This window comes from Podarcis gaigeae (assembly GCF_964106915.1).
Source record: "Podarcis gaigeae genome assembly, chromosome: 10".
Taxonomy (NCBI): Eukaryota; Metazoa; Chordata; class Lepidosauria; order Squamata; family Lacertidae; genus Podarcis; species Podarcis gaigeae.
This window is the reverse complement of record NC_139686.1, coordinates 12,738,310-12,758,338: the sequence shown is the minus strand read 5'-3', so window position 1 is coordinate 12,758,338 and position 20,029 is coordinate 12,738,310. Positions and strand designations below refer to the sequence as shown.

At 45.5% G+C, this 20,029-nt stretch overlaps 1 protein-coding gene across 19 annotated transcripts in view; it reads left to right on the top strand.

The window, feature by feature from the left end:
• Window positions 1-20,029, top strand: part of SOX5 (SRY-box transcription factor 5) — a 769,299-nt gene that overhangs the window by 707,049 nt on the left and 42,221 nt on the right. For all 19 annotated transcript variants that reach the window (XM_083700221.1, XM_083700226.1, XM_083700235.1 and 16 more), the window contains 2 exons: window positions 6,687-6,861; window positions 17,348-17,520. In XM_083700221.1, the coding sequence (XP_083556347.1) occupies window positions 6,687-6,861; window positions 17,348-17,520 (348 nt within the window). The remainder of the gene's footprint in view (window positions 1-6,686; window positions 6,862-17,347; window positions 17,521-20,029) is intronic.

Here is a 20,029-nt window from a genome sequence, read left to right as displayed (position 1 = left end):
ATTGAGAAGAAGTGCTGCTTTTGATGAAGGGGGAATCTCCCTCTAGTTCCAACACGATTTCTCAGCCTTTCTCTTGCCTCTCATGAAACACTGTGTATTGTTCGAGGCAAAGTAAGAAATTGGCTCCTGGCCTCCCTGAGGGATTTGCAGATGCTGTGTTGATCCCTGCTGATCTGTAGCTAAGACACTCATTTCCTGTTTAGCAGCTAGCCTGAACCTATTTATGGAGAACTGGGAGTGGGGGCTAGCATTGAAACCAAACAACCGTGGTGTGGGAAATCTAGCTGAACAATGCTCTAGTTATTAGGGGTTGCCAGTTATCTGGAGAAGCCATATAATAAACCACAAAAGCAGTGGTGGCCAGTTTGCAAAAGGAGAGGAGTTGATGGGCTCTTTGGCCTACCATAGAGCCAAAGCTTCATACATGTTTTAAATTTTTCCACTGAGGTTGAAAAGAACTTCCCATTGGGGGGTGTTTTTGGTACTTTGAAATACTTGCCAAATACATGAACCCCCATGCTTGCTAGCCCTCCGTCGTGCACGATGCGGGGGGTGGCATTTACCTGGCCTGACAGGTGAGTCACTGCTGCTTATTGGAGGGAGAGGTGAAGAGGGGAGGAGAGGCAGCAGCGAGGTCAGCCTGGTGCGTATGCAGGTACCAGAACACCAGATTGGCTCTGCCAGTGCATTTGCACTGCACTGACTCTGCTACTGCACCATCATGCCGGCCACTGTTGCTGTGTATTATATCCTGCCAGGGATTTATAACTCAAAGGATACCAAAAACAGGAAGCTTACCCACTCCCTGGTAGACTGTGTTTAGCTTAGTGGGATACTTTCAAACGGTCCTCCAAGCGGTACAGCAATAAAACGGCTAGCGCATTTGCAAAGCTAAGCAGGGTCTGGTATGGTTTAAAATTGGATGAGGGACCGCATGTTGACATTCCTGCATTGGAGGTGGGTTGGACTAGATGACCCTCAGGGTCCCTTCCAACTCTACAAATCTATAAGTACAGTGGTACCTCGGGTTAAGTACTTAATTCGTTCTGGAGGTCCATTCTTAACCTGAAACTGTTCTTAACCTGAAGCACCACTTTAGCTAATGGGGCCTCCCGCTGCCGCTGTGCCGCCGGAGTACGATTTCTGTTCTCATCCTGAAGCAAAGTTCTTAACCCGAGGTACTATTTCTGGGTTAGCGAAGTCTGTAACCTGAAGCGTATGTAACCCAAGGTACCACTGTATTTTGTTTAGGCAAGCCTACACAGATATTTAATTTTATTATATTCATCTTGTGTTTTTTAAACAGGTGATGGTTTTATTTCTACTGCTTTCTCACAGTTTGTTTTTATTGCTGTTTTAAATAAATATTCTACACCCATATATTTGCTCAATTAAGGAGTATATAAATCTTGCTAAGTAAAAAAATGCTAAATGCTAATACGGAACAGTGGAACAGGTGGCATGCCTCAGGGTCATGGTGGGTCACTGTTACCCCTGTGTGTGTAAGTGCGGGGAGGTCTCCGCCGCTCCGGGTTCTGAGATTGCTCGACTGCCGAGCTGAGGAAATGCACTGGAAGATTTTGTTCTGCCATCCCTCTTCCCCTCCTCTTGATGAATTGTGTGCAAAACACAGACAAACCACAGTGCCAGATGCATTGGGGAAACAGCACACCAGCTCGCTATCTCAGCAAAACAGCATATGGAATAGACAGGCATAAAAGCCGAGGGTTTCTGGGCAGGCAAGCAGGTCATTGTAACCGGATGCCATATTTTCATTGAAGCAGCAAGGCATCATGGTAAAGAAGACAAAAGAGGATGAGGAAGGAGGGGAGCAGGGAAGCGGGAGGTGACCTGAAACAGAGAATTAAAAGTAGCATTTGTTGTTTGTCCGACAGCCAGCTGCAGACTATAAAAGGGGAGGGGGGTGAACTCTGTGCAAAAAGCAGGATGATTAAGTCATATCTCCAGAGCTGGCATAATGGCAAACAGCTCAATACACCCAGGAACTCCCATCCTCCAGTGCTGTGCGAAGTAAAGTTGTGGAAATTGCGGAATGGAAAGGCGAGGACACTAAATAAGTGAAAAGCAAAAGCACCGAGAAATGCAGTCAGGGTGGCTCGGGGGTATATTTAAAGAGTAAAGATGGGCATGCTGGTGAAAAATACAGTCATACCTCTTGTTATGTTCGGTTCAGGTTACGTTCTTTCAGGATACGTCCCACAGTGACCCGGAAGTAATGAAACAGGTTACTTCCGGGTTTCGCGCTCGCGCACGTGCAGACACTCAAAATGACGTCACACGCATGCACAGAAGCGGCAAATCGTGGCCCATGACGTGGGTTGCGTTCTGCTCGTGTTCCGAGAGCCCCATTCGCAACCAGAGGTACCACTGTAAAGAAAATCTATAGCTTTATTAAGGCCAACCAGGCTGTCATAAAATGGTGTGCAAGCTTTGGTGTTCCTCAGGACTGAAATAAACTTTGCCAGGTAGTAGATGGGTTTGCAATGTACCATTTGAACACCTGCTCCAGGCCAAACCAAACAATATGGTAAACTTCATTTTATTTTTTGACATTTATAAGATGCTTTTCATCTAAGGGACTCGGGACAGTGAGAGTCAGTGTGGTGTAGTGGTTAAGAGCGGTGGACTCGTAATCTGGTGAACCGGGTTCGCTTCCCCGCTCCTCCACATGCAGCTGCTGGGTGACCTTGGGCCAGTCACACTTCTCTGAAGTCTCTCAGCCTCACTCACCTCACAGAGTGTTTGTTGTGGGGAGGAAGGGAAAGGAGAATGTTGAGACTCCTTTGGGTAGTGATAAAGCAGGATATCAAATCCAAACTCCTCCTCCTCCTCCTCCTCCCAGTTTTATCCTCACAACAGTTTGGTGAAACAGGCTCATGGAGTTGTAGCACTGGAAGGGACCCCGGGGGTCATCTACTCCAGTGCCCTGCAATGCAGGAATGAGTGGCTGTGACTAGTCCAAGGTCACCCAGTAAGTTTCATGGTCACCCCAGTCCTAGTCTGGCACGCTTAACCCGGACACTTCCACTCACCATAAACAGTGGGGAAGAGTCCCCTCTGCCACGATTGTATGCTGATTATCACTGGCTTAGGTTGCTTTTCCAAAGGAGCGGACAGACACACAGAGGGTCACTGGCTATTTTAGCCATGACAGTGGGATGCAGCTTCTGTGTTCAGATGCAGAATAGCTTTGGTTGCTGTATACAAGTGCTGTTCTACTTCACTTGCAAATCTTTCCAGAAGCATCCGGTTGGCCTGATCCAGCAAGTCATCTTTTATGTTTTAATTCTCAGCTGCCATCTATTCCTCCACGTGGGAGCTGGAAAAAGTATTTTTCACTGGGTGGCTTGGTGGACGACCAGCATCAGAAAAGGGTTTTGCCCAGCAACAAGTTGCAGAAACAATAATAGTTTCAGGATGATTCTGTTCCCGGGTTTTAGGGTGGTGGTGGGAGGAAGCAGGGTGGGGGGAGATCACTCACATTTTTCACTGTCTTAGCTAAAATTTACGACTTTGGTGTCTGTCCATCCCCTGTGTGTCTCTCTCCCCCCCCCCCCACTTTCTTGCATTTCTATGTGTCTCTGCAGATGCATAAATTCCCTTCTTGAGAGAAAGAGAAGCATTATTCTTAATCAGAATTTGAGAAAGGCAGGCTGGGGTGGAGGGAGCAAGGAGGAAGTACCAGTGTGTGTGTCTGTGCACACGTGTGTGTGTGTGTGTGTGTGTGTGTGTGCTGGTGTTGCGGAGGAGAATTATCTAATTCCGCCATCCTGTCATGTGAGCATCCCTGCTTAATTTAATACAATTATTTCATCAGGGAGGCTAATATCAGCAGCATAATTCATTTACACAACGTATTTCACAACTGCCTTTACCTCTCCACTTCTATATCCACGGCTGGTAGTTTCAGAACTGCTTATGGGATAAGAGGAAGGGAACAGGAGGAAGAGAACTGTCAATCTCTGTCTGTCTCTCTCTCTCTCTCTCTCTCTCTCTCTCTCTCTGTCTGTACAACTGCCGTCTCTGGAGGCAGTGATGGGGAAGGTCTGACTTTTGTGTGTGCTAGTTGCCGCTGGACGTCCATTATGGATATATTTACTGGTCAGACGTTTTGGGGATAAGCTAGCGACTCAGTAGATAAGCCAGTGACTGGCAGTATTGTTCAGTAAACGACAATGGCACGATTGTCTATGGGCCCAGATGTGCCAGGAAATCCACCGTATTGTGCATTTATGATGAAATGAAGATCTCTATGAAAGGGGAAAGAAAATAAAGGGAGGGGGAAATTGGCTGGGGATGGGGAGGGAGTAGGTCTGGGGCTTTTGTTTCCAAAGCAGTAAGGGTGCATTATTATTATTATTTCTTCTTCTTTTGTTGTTGTTGCTGTTGTTTTTAAAAAACCTCCCTCTGTGGCTCCTTGCATCTCTCACGCTTTGGCTGTAATTTCTTGCCATCAAGGTCATTTAAATAGGTTGCAATACGCAATGGATGTGTTCCCAGAGGTCAGGAAAAGCCTCTTTAGCAGAGCAGCCTCTCCTCTGCTTCTGCCAGGTCATTCCAGCTTTGCTGCCCCCAGCCCCCACCCAGTCAGATGGTGCACAATGCAAAGTCCTCTTAAGTTGCAGCATTTCCACTTGCAGCAATGTAGTCCGTAGCCCCACCAATCACCACCGCTTTGCAAGCTCTTTTTAGCCACGTTGGCAGTAGAGATGGACGGACTGCCTTGCTTCGAAACCCTCAAATTCCAATGAGATCTGGGTTCGTTCTTCTGGTTTTCATTCCTCACTGTGGTGTTTCAGACCCCACCACGAGGTGGCAGAATCCTTAGGTGGCCAAGTAGACGGTGACCCTTAAATTGAGGGCAAGAGGTGCTCATTTTTATTGCTCCACCCAGCTGCCCACCCACCTCAAAATCCTAAAGCTAATATACAGTGGTACCTCGGGTTACAAACACTTCGGGTTACAGACTCTGCTAACCTGGAAGTAGTACCTCGGTACCTCGGGTTAAGAACTTTACCTCAGGATGGGAACAGAAATCGTGTGGTGGCAGCGTGGCGGCAACAGGAGGCCTCATTTGCTAAAGTGGTACCTCAGGTTAAGAACAGTTTCAGGTTAAGAACGGACCTTCGGAACGAATTAAGTTTGTAACCAGAGGTACCACTTTATTGCGCATTAGTCACAAAGGCTGTAGTCCCAAGCATTCCCTGTGGAGCTATTTTTCTATTTGCGGGGGGGGGTTGTTTCTTCAGAGTTGTGGTTTTTCCTATCTGTCGTCTGAAATGGCATAGTCCAGGCTGCTTCCTTAGAACTTGGCCACGTCATTCTGCCGGATGTGCCGGCCAGTTCCCTGACTTAAGTTTCTGGCTTGCCTTGAGCCTCACCAACTTCACAAAAGTGACGGAGTGTGCAATAAGATGGTAACAGTGGGCAAGGCCAAAATCTCAATTACATTTCTAAGCTCGGCCAAATCTACTCTAGCAGCAACGAAATGTTTGCTTAAGAGGCCTTGCTGGCAATCTTTCCGCTTAATGTACAAATTATTATAATTTGTGTGTTCAGGGGGTGTTCTTTGCTTTCTACAAAGAATGGCATATTTGGTTAGCAATCTGGAACCATCGTCATTCATGATCACATTTTGTTTTCGTCACAGCAATGTTTGTATTATTTATTTTTAAAAGGGGGATATAAATAACATCGTCTGCTCTAAGAGATTGGAGAACTGGTCCCATGCTAATAAAATGAAGTCCAATAGGGACAATTGTAAGGTTCTGCTCTTAGGCAGAAAGAACCAGATGCAAAAATATAAGGCAGAGAACACCTGCAAAAGGGATCTAGGGGACTTAGTGGATTACAAGCTTAACATGAGTTAACCGTGTGATACAGCAGCAAAAAAGGGGAATGCTATTCCAGACTGCATTAACAGAAGTGTGGTGCCCATATCAAGGGAAGTAAAATAGTTCCACTCTATTCTGCCTTGGTCAGACCACACTTGGAATACTGTGTCCAATTCTGGGCACCACAATTTAAGAAGGATGTTGACAAGTGGAACATGTGCAAAGGGGGACCACCAAGATGACCCAGGGTCTGGAAACCAAGCCTTATGAGGAGCACTTAAAGGAGCTTGGCATGCAGTGCAGGACTCTCAGCTAAAGCATCAATGACAGATAACCATCCAACCTTGGCTTAAAAACCTCCAAGGCAGGGAGTCTATTCCACTGTCCAACAGCTTTGTGACTGTTTTTGCTATCAGAAAGTCCTTTGTGATGTTTAGTTGGAATCTCCTTTGGTTTGAGTCCTACCCTCCATAGCAGGAGAAAACAAGCTTGCCCCATCCCATCTTCTATGTGACAACCCTTGAGATATTTGAAGATGTCTATAATATCTCCTCTCAGTCTCCTCTTTTCCAGGCCAAACATAGCCAGCTCCTTCAACTGTTCCACATAAGGAACCGACTGCAACCCTGTGAACATCATCTGATGTTCCCTTCTTCATGTGCCTCCCCTACAAGAGGTCTGGAGGGCGGCAACATGAGAACGGGACTTTTCTGCTGTGGCTTCCCATTTGTGTAATTCTCTCCCCAGGGAGGTTTGCCTGAAGTCTTAATTATTATATGTCGCAGCAGTATGGCCTGTCTCACCTGCTTAGTTTTCTTATGCCCATTTTAGGACGACGTGGCCCAGCCATTGAACCTCTCGGCAAAACCCAAGACGGCAGACAGCAAGTCTCCCACATCACCCACCTCTCCTCACATGCCGCCCTTGAGAATAAACAGCGGGAGCAGCTCGCTCAAATCTATACCAGCAACGTTAGCCAGTCCTTCGGCCAGAGTCAACACAATAGGTAAGTTCTCTTCCTTTTACTTTTCAGAGAGGAGCACAGGTGGTGATGATGATTATCAAGACTTTTTTCCCCCACTAGAACTTAGTTCTGGCACCTCTCAGGTGGGCGCTATTGCCATTATAAGAGAAGGGAAGTTTTTTTTTAATGTTTGAAGTTTGATTCTGTTTTTAGTCCTCTCTTGGGAGCCGCCCAGAGTGGCTGGGGAAACCCAGCCAGATGGGCGGGGTATGAATAATAAAATTATTATTATTATTATTATTATTATTATTATTATTATTATTGGTGTTCATGGTGAGTTCCGGCACCTCTTCTTCTGGAAAAATAGATCTGATGGTGATGATGATGAAGATCTCATCCTTCACCCTAATGTCCCAGGGTGGGTTACAACCATTAAAGCACCACTCTGAAAACATTTCAAAACAATTTACAGTGGTACCTCGCAAGACGAAATTAATTCGTTCTGCGAGTTTTTTCGTCTTGTGAATTTTTCGTCTTGCGAAGCACGGATTCCCATAGGAATGCATTGAAAATCAAACTTGCAAGACGTTTTCGTCTTGCAAAGCAAGCCCATAGGGAAATTCGTCTTGCGAAGCAACTCAAAAAATGAAAAACTCTTTCATCTTGCGAGTTTTACGTCTTACGAGGCATTCGTCTTCTGAGGTACCACTGTACAGTCACAGATATGGAGGGAGAGGGGATCCTAAAAAATAAATACATTTCAAGTATTAAAAGCCAGGGTAAAGAGGTACATCTTCAGCATTTGTTGAAAGCTGTATAATGAAGATGTCATTGGTTTGTTTGTTTATTATTAAGTGGGGGAAGCTCCACAACCTAGGGGCTGCCCAAGGGAATGCCCTCTTCCAGGCTGCTGCCAACCAGAGTTTATGAGTGCGGTGGAGCAACAAAGAGGGCCAGTGCTGATCTTAACACCCTAGAGGGTCATAGACTCATTGAGTTGTAGAATTGAAAGGGGTCCTGTGGGTCATCTAGTCTCATCTTTAGGGAAAGAGGGGGGTGTCTTTCAGCTTTGGGGGGCCTGAGTCATTTAGGGCTTTAAACACTAACCAAGAGCACCTTGAATTCAGTGTGGGAAAGAATTGGCAACCAGTGCAGCTATTTTAATGCAGGACTCTCGTGAGATCAGAGGAATAACCTCGGCCAAAGAAACCTCGGAGAACCTAACCTCCTTGAGGATTAATGTGGGTCCTTAATTTTAAGCTCTCGTTTAGAAAAAGGAAGCGAGTTTCTATGACTGGGCTGAAAGTTCTCCTTTGAAAAAATTTGGCTTCAAAATTTGCAGGGGAAGGGGGCCAAGGGGAAAAAAGGATGGCGCCCAACTGAGTGCTTGTGGGGGACAGTGACATTCGGCAATGTTTTCAGCCCCTCCGTTATCTATTCTCTTTATTATTGTTGGTTTTAAAATTTCACACCAATTCTGGCAGTAGGAGCTTCCCTAACATATGCTATTTCCAGACTCTGCAGGGTGGTAAAGGCTGGGCATTGAAATAGCAATGGATCTAGCTAGGTACAGAGAGTAATAGAACACCTCTCACAGGACAAAGGTCTGGCTGCTACATTTTGAACCAGTTGAAGCTTCTGAGTGTCTTCAAAGGCAGTCCCACCATAGTCGCAGCACATTTCCCCTAATAATAAAAAAGCATCCCTGGTTTTCATATAATGTTAGCTCTCGACATCTCCCCCCTCGTGTGCATCAAGGGAAATGTTTACTCTGGTGCATGCAGTGTTAGAAACTGAGATATGAAAGCTAGGAGCTGGCACCTTAAACCTTGGATATGGGCGCAACAATTGAATGTCTGTTGCTGTTGTTCTTTAGTTGTTTAGTCGTGTCTGACTCTTCGTGACCCCATGGACCAGAGCACGCCAGGCACTCCTGTCTTCCACTGCCTCCCGCAGTTTGGTCAAACTCATGCTGGTAGCTTTGAGAACACTGTCCAACCATCTCATCCTCTGTCGTCCCCTTCTCCTTGTGCCCTCCATCTTTCCCAACATCAGGGTCTTTTCCAGGGAGTCTTCTCTTCTCATGAGGTGGCCAAAGTATTGGAGCCTCAGCTTCAGGATCTATCCTTCCAGTGAGCACTCAGGGCTGATTTCCTTCAGAATGGATAGGTTTGATTTTCTTGCAGTCCATGGGACTCTCAAGAGTCTCCTCCAGCACCATAATTCAAAAGCATCAATTCTTCGGCGATCAGCCTTCTTTATGGTCCAGCTCTCACTTCCATACATCACTACTGGGAAAACCATAGCTTTAACTATACGGACCTTTGTTGGCAAGGTGATGTCTCTGCTTTTTAAGATGCCCTTCATGGATCACTGCCTTGCCGTGGCAAAGGGGCTTATATAACTCAGAGAAGCTATGAGCTATGCTATGCAGGGCCACCCAAGATGGACAGGTCACAGTGGAGAGTTTTGACCAAACGTGATCCACCTGGAGCAGGAACTGGCAAGCCACTCCAGTATCCCTGCCAAGAAAACTCCGTGGACAAAGACAAGCATGGAATGTAAAGGCACACTTTTTTAATATAACAAGAATACAAAGCTGAAAATGAATGGACTGCAGCTAAAATATTATGTTCATTTCTCACGTGGTCTAGTCCTTCCCCTGCCCCAGCCCCCTAATATTCTTAAGAGGGTCTCTTCTCCTGTCTTTACAGAGTAACTGGAAGTGGGGAGGCAGAAAACGGTCCTCCTTTTCTCCTAGTCTGCAATTTTAACCTGAAATCTTAGGCACAATACCGTGCCCAGAGCTCAAAAACTGCTCGCGATAATGAAATTCCCTGTCACAAAATGCACCTAGAACAGTTTCGAACATTGGGTGCATGGGGTGGAGCACTGGGTGCACACTGGTGTCATTGGGTGAGGGTACCAGGAGAGCTTTTGGGATGCCACCCACAACTGCAGTTCAGACACACTCCCCCCCATCCAACGTTCAAAGGCACTTTTAATCTTGTTCAACGAGCCTCGGAGTAGCTGCAAGCACTTCTTAATTTTCCAGATAAAATCTTTTCCTTCCCACTTTCTGGTCTCTTCCCTGCATTTGGAATCCTTGCCATTTCCCTCCCTCCCTTTCAGTGAAATGTAGATTTTGAAAGGCTGTACCTGTAATGAGTGATAATGTAATTGGATAAAAGCTGTGAGGATGACTGGAGTTGTAAAGGTCACTCTTGTAAGGAGAATTAATGTGTTATACCATTAATAAACCATGGGAAACTGTGGACCAAAAGATAACATATTTAAGTTATTGTTAATGACATGGGCTTCGCCACCGTATATCTTTGTGAGACAGATATAGAAAGGGACTTTTTGAGGTTACTGAAGGGGATCGTGGTGCGTGCCGGCTAGGATAATGGAGCCTGGTCGTCGTCGTCGTCTTCTTCTTCTTCTTCTTCTTCTTCTTCTTCTTCTTCTTCTTCTTCTTCTTCTTCTTCTTTCCTTTAAGTTTGGGGAATCTCTGGCTGCTGCCAGGTTGCTGCTTGAGTTACAATCAGGAAGAGATGGTTAGAAGCAGAATGAGACAGAAAGTTGATTCAGTTCTCCTTTAAAGTCAAATCTGTCAAAGCTCAGAAACAAAAATGCCTGGGCAAAAAGAAATATCTTATCACCTGGTGCCAAAAATAATCAGACTTGAGCCTCTCTAGGTAGAGCATTTGAGAGTTGGCATATTCCTGCCACTGATCATCACTGGCTTCACTTCCAAACACAGAATCTGGAGAAGAGTCTTTGAGGAACATCTTAGTAGCATTTTTAAGACTGCCATGTTTCCCTGCATGTTCCTAAGCTCAGTTTGTGACTTAGCTGCCATATTTTGTTTTACCTGAAGTTTCTGAACCATCTTCAGCGACACCCTCGCATACAATTCATCATAGTGATCCAAGCAGCCAAAATAGTGATCCATAAACTGCCCAGGCTGGCTGAGGCCATATCTATCACACCAGCCTTAGGTGATGTTTCGGTAGCCTGCTTGGGCTTCCTACACATGCACCGTAAAGTGAAGTTTCAGAAGTGAAACCCCATCAGAAATAGATGCAGCACTGTCTCCAAAAATTGGCGAACCACCTGCCAACAGCAGCTCCATCTTGGTGGAATTTAAAGCATTCCTATCAAGACGCTGCATTTGGTACAACTAATAGCTTTAAATGGCTCCTCCTGAAATATCCTATGATGGTCTCAAAGATCAATTTGTAATTGTTCTGTAAAGCAGGACTCCCTTCTCTGCACATCCGGAGGGGATTTTGAGGTGTTGCGTGTTCAGATCCCAAGACCTCCCCCAATAAATCAAGACACAATCGACACGGAATTTAGTTTAAGGTTATTGGCATAATTTTGGCCACAACTTTATTGATTACAGATCGTGAGTGGTTTGCTTAGGCATTGGTTCCCGACTAGCTGCACCTGACCTCAGCAGGGCAGCACTGATGCGTAGACTCTGCCAGATGTCAGTAAGGGAAAACATCCTGGGGGAGCATTGGACCAGGGTCAGACTCACACTCACCCCAAATGCTCCCAGGGGTTCTGGCGTGACCCTAACTCCTGGAATGGGATCAGACAAAAGCAAGGCGAGCCCCTGGATTCCTTTAACAGAATACCATTTGCACATGGGAGGGGCAGGTGTGACAACCTCCCCTTCACTCCACCTTGAACCAATGCCCAACCACCAAACCTTACAAAGTTGTGATGATTTGCTACACGGCAGGTGAAACCCAAGTGGCACCAGCCAATCAGCCAAATGGGAAAATTCCTACCAGGCCCCTGTCCCAAAAGCAGACGACCCACGACGGCATAGCAAGGTCATAAAGGTAAAGGTATGGGGTTGCGGCGCTCATCCCGCTTTATCGGCCGAGGGAGCCGGCATACAGCTTCCGGGTCATGTGGCCAGCATGACTAAGCCACTTCTGGCAAACCAGAGCAGTGCATGGAAACACCCTTTACCTTCCCGCCGGAGTGGTACCTATTTATCTACTTGCACTCTGACGTGCTTTCGAACTGCTAGGTTGGCAGGAGCAGGGACTGAGCAACGGGACCTCACCCCGTTGCAGGGATTCGAACCTTCTGACCTTCTCATCGGCAAGCCCTAGGCTCTGTGGTTTAACCCACAGCGCCACCCACATAATGAACCCTAAATATAGGGTGGGCAGGTGCCGAAGGCAAAAAAGAGGAAGCTCAATGCAATGGGCAGCGGTATATATGGGTCCCTCAGTTAATGCATGAAACTATCCCATTGCCCAGATTTACCCCAGCAACCGAGGGACTAGCAATCGGGTTGTTGTGACTATCCAATCGCTCCCACCCACAACAGCAGTGAGGTCAATCTTGATGGTCTCACCGCAACGCGTGCTCTCTGGGAGGAGGACATGATTTCCGAAATGTCGACTGGAGCCGCAGCCTTCCTGAAATACGAGTTCCATGATCCAGTTAATTCCTTGCAACCTGTCTCTTCCGTTGACAGCTTTTAAGAGTTGTTCTGTGCATTATGCAGATTGTGATGATGGATTGAGGGTCCCCTTGGGTAGGTTACCTTTCCCTCAGCCCTGCTCAGAAGCCCCCGGCCATGTGGGGAAAGTGTGTGCCTTCTTAGGTCAGCATTGTCCCACTTTCCACCAGATGCAATGCTGCAGCGGCAAGCAGCCGCACTCCGACATTCCCTGCACAGTGTGTGAAAGTAGCACACTGTAGAGACTTCTACCTCGCAAGCATAACATGGCAAAGTGGACCGAGAGACTCAACACCTGGACTTTAGACCACCTTTTGCCAACCTGGTATCCTTGAGATGTCTTGGGCGACAACTTCCATTAATTCCAGCCAGCAAAATATCTAGAGGTTTTAGGCAAATGCTGCTTTGGAATTAAGGAGTGCAGGGAATGAATATTGTCCCACATTTAAAGAAAATAATGAAGTAGAAAAGTAGGCTTTTGTTTGTTTTGTAATTTGTTTTTATTAAAGAACAAAAAAAAAGTTATAACAGAAGGAAGAGAAGAGAGGGGGGAAATGATATTTTCTTAACATTTGCACCCCAGCATATTATAGATATCTACTTTCCCATAAATCTATCAATATTCATTCTTAAGAAAAATAAACAAGGAGGCAAACATGGAGATTTCTTAGGATAGTACATTCTGTTGACTACTAAAGGTGGATTCCTACCCCAGTTTTTAAATTTACTTAGGGGAAAATTCATTAAGAATCAAGAAAAGGAAGAAACTCAGGCATTCCAGTTGCTAGCATATTTCACCAAAGCTAATAACAAAATTATAATAATAATTATAAACATCATACTCTAACAACAATATAACAATCTTTCACAAACTCAAAAAGGTGTCCCTTTTTAATTTGTCCTGGGCTCAGATTTAGAAGAAGAAGAAGAAGAGTTTGGATTTGATATCCCGCCTTTCACTCCCCTTCAGGAGTCTCAAAGCGGCTAACAACCTCCTTTCCCTTCCTCCCCCACAACAAACACTCTGTGAGGTGAGTGGGGCTGAGAGACTTCAGAGAGGTGTGACTGGCCCAAGGTCACCCAGCAGCTGCATGTGGAGGAGCGGGGAAGTGAACCCAGTTCACCAGATTACGAGTCCACCGCTCTTAACCACTACACCACACTGACTCTCAGTTTTAGGGTTTTGTTCAGCCTCTCCCTGATGTGCTAGTTTATTGCATGCAAGCAATCCACATATCCTTTCCATCTTTTACTATGTTCTATTATTCAATTTACCTTAGTTTCTTTAATCTTATCTTACCTAAAATACCTTAAAATTTCAAAGTTTAAACCATGTTTATACATAACTCCTTGAATCCTTTCTACTAAAGCCAATTAGTTCCTTTCCAGCATATTTCCTAATATTCCATTAGTGTTACACAAATTCCAATAATAAAAAGAAATTTTTCTTATTATAAACTTTTCTAATCCAACATCCCTTCTTCCTGGTCACGGGTTATGTCAGTCCCTTCTACCCATTACATCCAGTCCATCAATCTGGTTTCTTTTGTTTTTTCATGTTGGAGAGAATTTTAAAATAATCGACCCACCTTCAGTCTTGGGCTGAGAAAGTCCCGAAAACAAATAGCTTGGGCCTGTTCTACACATGCAATAGAAAGGACAACATCACTTTAAAGTGCTGGGGGAAGCGTGGGGTCTTCTTTTCAGATGTGAAGAGCGAATGCAAGTGTTTGTAGAAAGCTAGCTCACAAAGGAAACAGGCTTCTGCGATATCTTAGCCTTCTACTGTACTTGCGGTTAGGTGTTTTGGTTTTTTAAGCAAACCTAAAGCATTCAAGGAATGCCTGCTCCATCTGATACAGCACATTGTGCCACCTAATATTGCTGTAATTTTGCTACCCCCTCACTACCTTCAATGCGAAAATCAACGCTAACCAAGGCTTCCTCTGCCCACTCAGACTGGGAGGCTTCCCAATCCCCTAGGTTTTGATTTCCCAAGGAAGCGGGAATTGCCAAACTCCGTTGCTTTCAAAACAATTTTATTTTTTTCTGAAGCGTTTAAAAGCGCGCACACACACCCACACCCACACACACACACCAGCAACAACCCAACAAGCTCTCAGCAGTGCCGCCGCAGACGAACCTGACACCAGCTTCTCTCCCCGTAACGTTTCAAAGCGGAGCACGAGGAGACAATGTTGTACATTCTTTGGCAATCGGCAGATCAGATAGAAGGCGCAAGCAATACGGCAAGGATGTGTAATGTGACATGATTAGACAAGGCTCTTTAGGAACAGAACATTCATAATTGAGACAAAAGAAAAGAGTATTAATAACACTTTCCTAACGCGGCAGTTAGCCATTTTATATTTCCTTTCTTTAATCTTAGTGTTTTTCAACAAATCATGGGATTTAATAGCGTGTTTTGGCAGATTAGAGGATTTATGGCCCAGATGTTTTTTGTTCTAAAAATGGATTAGGGTGTAAAGTTTGCTGGAATCCATGGAACATGTTGAGGCAAGCCGGTCATTTTGCGTGTGATTAGTGCCAGCCTTCTGTCTAACAGCCCCTCCATCTGTTACAATTCACCAATGGATCTGGTTAGATTTAGCCTCATGTCACAAACAGAAGTCCCCTTTCCGGGCAATTTCATATTGCAGTTTTCAAGGCTGCTCTCGGAAGGGGGAGAAAAATAAAATAAAAATGCAATAAATAAATAAATAAATATGCAACTTTGATGCCCTAGCTTTAAAAGATATAGAGAAAGTGACCAGGTTAAGAGGAACAGAGAGACAGGTAGAGAAATGGCCGATATTAGGATTGGTTCACCCTCCCCATCTGTTTGAATAGATTGGGGTCTGGAGGTCTTTATTCCCCAACAGTGTGTGTGTGTGTGTGTGTGTGTGTGTGTGTGTGTGTGTGAACTGCAGCCAAGGAATAAACATCTGACCCAGAATTAGCAGAGCGGGAATCTAAAGTCCATGGCACTATGGTGCCTTATGTGTTTCTGAGTGGCAGGTGGCGTAGGGAGGTGTGTGTGTGTGCGTTTGTGTAGCTGCGAGTGACGTTCCGTAGCTGAGATTTATCCGCTCAGCCACCGTATCTTACAGCAAAAGCATCATCACCTGTGGTTTATTAAGGGATTTGCGAGTTTAAGGAAACGGGTGTGAGATATTTTGATTTTCTCTTCCTGCCACACAGGCTGCAATTAAATAAGCTCGGCTCAGAGGAAGGCAATTATAGCTCCAGTTTTTTTGCTGCATGGGATTTTGTTTGCTGCAGCAATGAGGTGTGCTAGGCGCTGTACGGAACTTGACGTAGTTCCTACCCCAGCGGACTTAGATTATAAGTAGCATTGGCATGGCAAGGTGAGCAGTCTGCAAAGGGCTGCTGTCCGTGGTCAGAGGTTAGGAAAGGGCCTTTGGGGGAGTGCTACCCAACAGTGGCGTAGCGTGGGGGGTGCAGGGGGGCCAGCCGCACCAGGCGCAACATCTGGGGGTTAGGGTTAGGGGGCGCAAATCCACGGGTTAGGGGGCGCAAATTATTTGCCTTGCCCCGGGTGCTGACAATCCACGCTACGCCACTGCTACCCAAAGGCTGGAATGGGCTCCCTTGGACTGCTCGCTTGCTGCCCAGTTTAATGAGTGTTTGGCTCAGAACTAAGGGTTTTGCCCAGGACAGAGTTCCACTTGTGGAATGGAACTTCCTCTCCTTCACCCTGTGTGCCCCTAAAATCTGTTCTTGGGGGCTTCCTGGAGGGCAGAGCGAGAGATGGAGAGAAAAGAGGTGACTGGGAGTGGGGTGGAGTTGTTGTTTGTTCACGATATAAAAATACAGAATTTGAACTCAAAACACCTAACAAAACAAAAATGGAAACAAACCAGTAACACACCCCACAAACACATTTAGAAGGCGGTAGAATGGTTTGCAAACAGATTAAGACATTAGCAGGATTAAGGTAAAGGCCTGCAGTGATATTAAACAATTATGGATTATATGTGATAAATAATGACTAGGTTTAATTTGGAAATGCAGTAAAAATATTATAAGTATAAGGAGCTGCAGAAAGAGGGAGAGGGGAGTCGAAATGTGATATATGTAATAACTTGATTTTTAAGTTTGTTTGTTTTTTGCTAATCAGCCAAAGGAAAGGCCTGGTCATAGAAAAACATTTTCAACTAGTGCCTAAAGTTATGTAATGAAGGCACCAGACGAGCTTCTCTAGGGAGAGCATTCCACAAAAAAGGGAGATAGAGGGGAAGGGGGCATCAAAGGGAGAGAAAAGTGGCTGGTCCATCTTTTCTCTTCTTCTTCTTCTTCTTCTTCTTCTTCTTCTTCTTCTTCTTCTTCTTCTTCTTCTTCTTCTTCTTCTTTTCCCCCCAACCCATCGCAACAGCCCACAACAGATTACTCTCTAGGAATGCAGTCCTCAGGTTTTCTTGGAGTATGGCCATGCCAATTAATTTCAATGGGCCTACTCAGAGTATGGCAAGCACTGGACCGACCCATAATCTTTATCTCCAGGGCTTTTGTTACGGCTCTGTAGTCTTAAGGTGTTCTTGGAGGTCTCTTTCCTAGCTTGTCTATAAAACAGGAATAATAGTGGCATGCTGCCAAAGGGGAGTAAAATTCATTTTGTTTGTTTGTTTGTTTGATTGATTGATTGATTGATTGATTGATTGATTGACTGATTGATTGATTGATCTTGCCCACAATAAACAATTTCCTTATGCTATCTGGCCAAGCAAGGAAAAGTAGTTCTTTAGCATCCTCAAAACTTGTTTTTAAAGCCTCCTGATACCACTGATGATCTTTTACTTCCATATATTGACTGAAGAATGAATCAAATAAACGTCCATTTATACCACCGGGTGTTTCCATCCCTAATTCGAGGCACTAGCAACTGATGAGTTTGCTCATTGCCCAGCGTCCATTAAAAAAAGGCCACCTGAGTGTTTTGAAGATAATCGCTCGTAATGTTTCCTGGTAACCTTGCTTCTGTTTGTGTCCCTTCTCTCCCCTCCACCCCGTGCCTAGATATCCTTTCCTCTATCACATCGTCAGGGTACTTAAATGACCACGATGCTGTTACCAAGGCGATCCAGGAGGCTCGGCAGATGAAGGAGCAGCTACGGCGGGAGCAACAGGTGCTCGACGGGAAGGTTGCTGTGACAAACAACTTGGGTCTGAATAACTGCAGGACAGACAAGGTCAGTCTCCCAAGAATCCTCTTGGCAGTTCAGCTCCCAAGTGTTGCACCTGACTGCTCTCTGTACCAGCTTTTCTGTTTGGAACAGGGGTTCGGTGGGGCTTTTCTGCTTGGAGGGCTGCATTCTCTTTTGGGGGCCACATGCTAGAGGCAAAAAATAAAAATAAAAATGGATAGGGCAATGAATTTAAATTCTCCCTCTGCCACACAACCTTTCCACACACACACACCAAGCTGTATCCTCTACCCAAGAGAGCAGGAAGCACTATCAAAGATCATGTAATTAACGTCCCCTCTAGTTCTATGCTTGGATATGTTTTGAACTGAGCTTTGGTGACTGTAGGGGTACGTCTCCACCTCTCGTTCTGAGGAGGGCCTTGGTCCAGTCACTGCTTCTCACCATGGTCTACCTCACAGGGTTGTTTTGAGGCAACCATTCAGACCGCCCTGAGTACCTTGGAATGAGATTGGGAGGAAGATTGGGGAGAGGATGGCATAATAAATAATAGGAGGGGTATCTTGAGCCACTGATAGAGGCTTAAAGGTAAAGGAAAGGTACTCCTGACCATTAGGCCCAGTCGCGGCGCTCATCTCGCTCTATAGGCCAAGGGAGCCGGCGTTTGTCCACAGACAGCTTCCGGGTCATGTGACCAGCATGACTAAGCCGCTTCTGGCGAACCAGAGCATCGCATGGAAACGCTGTTTACCTTCTCGCCGGAGCAATACCTATTTATCTACTTGCACTTTGACATGCTTTCGAACTGCTAGGTTGGCAGGAGCTGGGACTGAGCAATGGGAGCTCACCCCGTTGCAGGGATTCGAACTGCCGATCTTCCGATCAGCAAGCCCAAGAGGCTCAGTGGTTTAGACCACAGCGCCACCCGCGATATGGTATGATATGGGGCTTAAGAAATTATATTTGGGCTTCTCCAATTTATCTTTCTTCTGCAATGTTCAGACTCTGCCAGTTTCGTTATTTATGTAATCCACACACTGATTCAAAGAAGGTAAAGAAGAAAGCCCTAATAAGCCCTTTTGCAAGGGTGTGTGTGTTTGAATGTAACAAGATGAGTGTTTTAGTGTGTGTGTTTTTTTAAAAAAGCGCTATTCCATGCTGTCAATACGTATTATGCCTGATCCTTGAAGTATTTGGTCCAAGTGGGAAAAAACATGCTTTTTTTTTTTTGGAAATACATGTGTTGGGGAGATGAGCTGGATTTGAAAATAATGTTATTCAAGCTTCTCTGGAAGCAAAAGCTTTTGCTGACACGGAGGCTAACCTGCTGGTGACGTCAGGTTGTCATGCATGTTTTGTGAGTTTTTCTTATGAGTCATGTTAGATGACACAGCAAAACAACAACAACACACAATCCCAGAAATGCTAGGCTCTTGTGCTCTTCAGCTGGGGCTCTTGACTGGTGTAGTGGCTAGAGTTCCTGGCTAAGAGCGAGGTGGCCTGAGACCATATCTCCGCCCAGCCATGAAGCTTCTGTCCAGCCAGTCCCACTCAGCCCAACCCACCACAAAGAGTTGTTGTGATGCAGAGGAGAGAGGGAGATGACAATGAGGTCCTTGGAGGAAAGGCATAATAAATTTAATAAAACTTAGTGTCTGCTACTATAACTGGCTGCTGATCTTTGCTGGTTCATGTAGAAGTTGACATGGATCTTGTGTAGAACCTAGGTGTGGCCCTCTAGATGTTTTTGGACTCCAACTCCTGCCAGCCCCAGCCAGCATGGTCCATGGTCGGGGATGATGGGAGTCCAATAGACCTAACAGCACCTGGAGGTTCCCCAGCCTTGCCATAAACAAAAATGGAGATTATGCAGCTCTGACTTAATATAGTCCTCATTTAGAGAAAATAGCATAGCTGTCAACTTTCAGATTTGAAAATAAGGGATCGGCAGCCTCGAAAATAAGGGATTAGCAGCCTCACCTGTCCCAGGGACAGTCTACGGGATATCTACGGGATATAAGGGAATTTCCCGCAAAAAAAGGGAAGGTTGACAGCTATGGAAAACAGGGTATTGCCAAATTGGAGGTTGGGTAGGAAATTGTTCATCTTGCGAACCTCCTAGTTGAGAAAGAATTTGAACCCTGGGCTAGAGCAATAGGAAACACACACACACACACCTTTAAAAAAATAGCCATGCTTTTACTGCCTTTCTCATAGTGTGAATTCCTTGGTTTCCTTGTATTTCATCCTCGCCCCCGGCTCCCCTGTGAATTTTCACAGTGCAGGCTTTTTTTCTGCCCCTTGCTGAGTGTGTGAATGGACTCGCTGCTGCCTTTCCCTGCCACTTTCACAACACTGGAAATTGAGAGCTGTTGGCCAGGACAAGGGGTGTGGAGGGGGGGCAGAGCGAAAACCCTGAAAACACTCTTTCAAGAAAATGTCACATCTGTAAGGGGAAAGAAGTGCGGCTGTGTTAAAGTATCCTGTCTGAGAGACAAATTTGCAGCTGAGGAAAACACAGAACTTGGGGTTCGGACATGCATTGTTGGTTCGG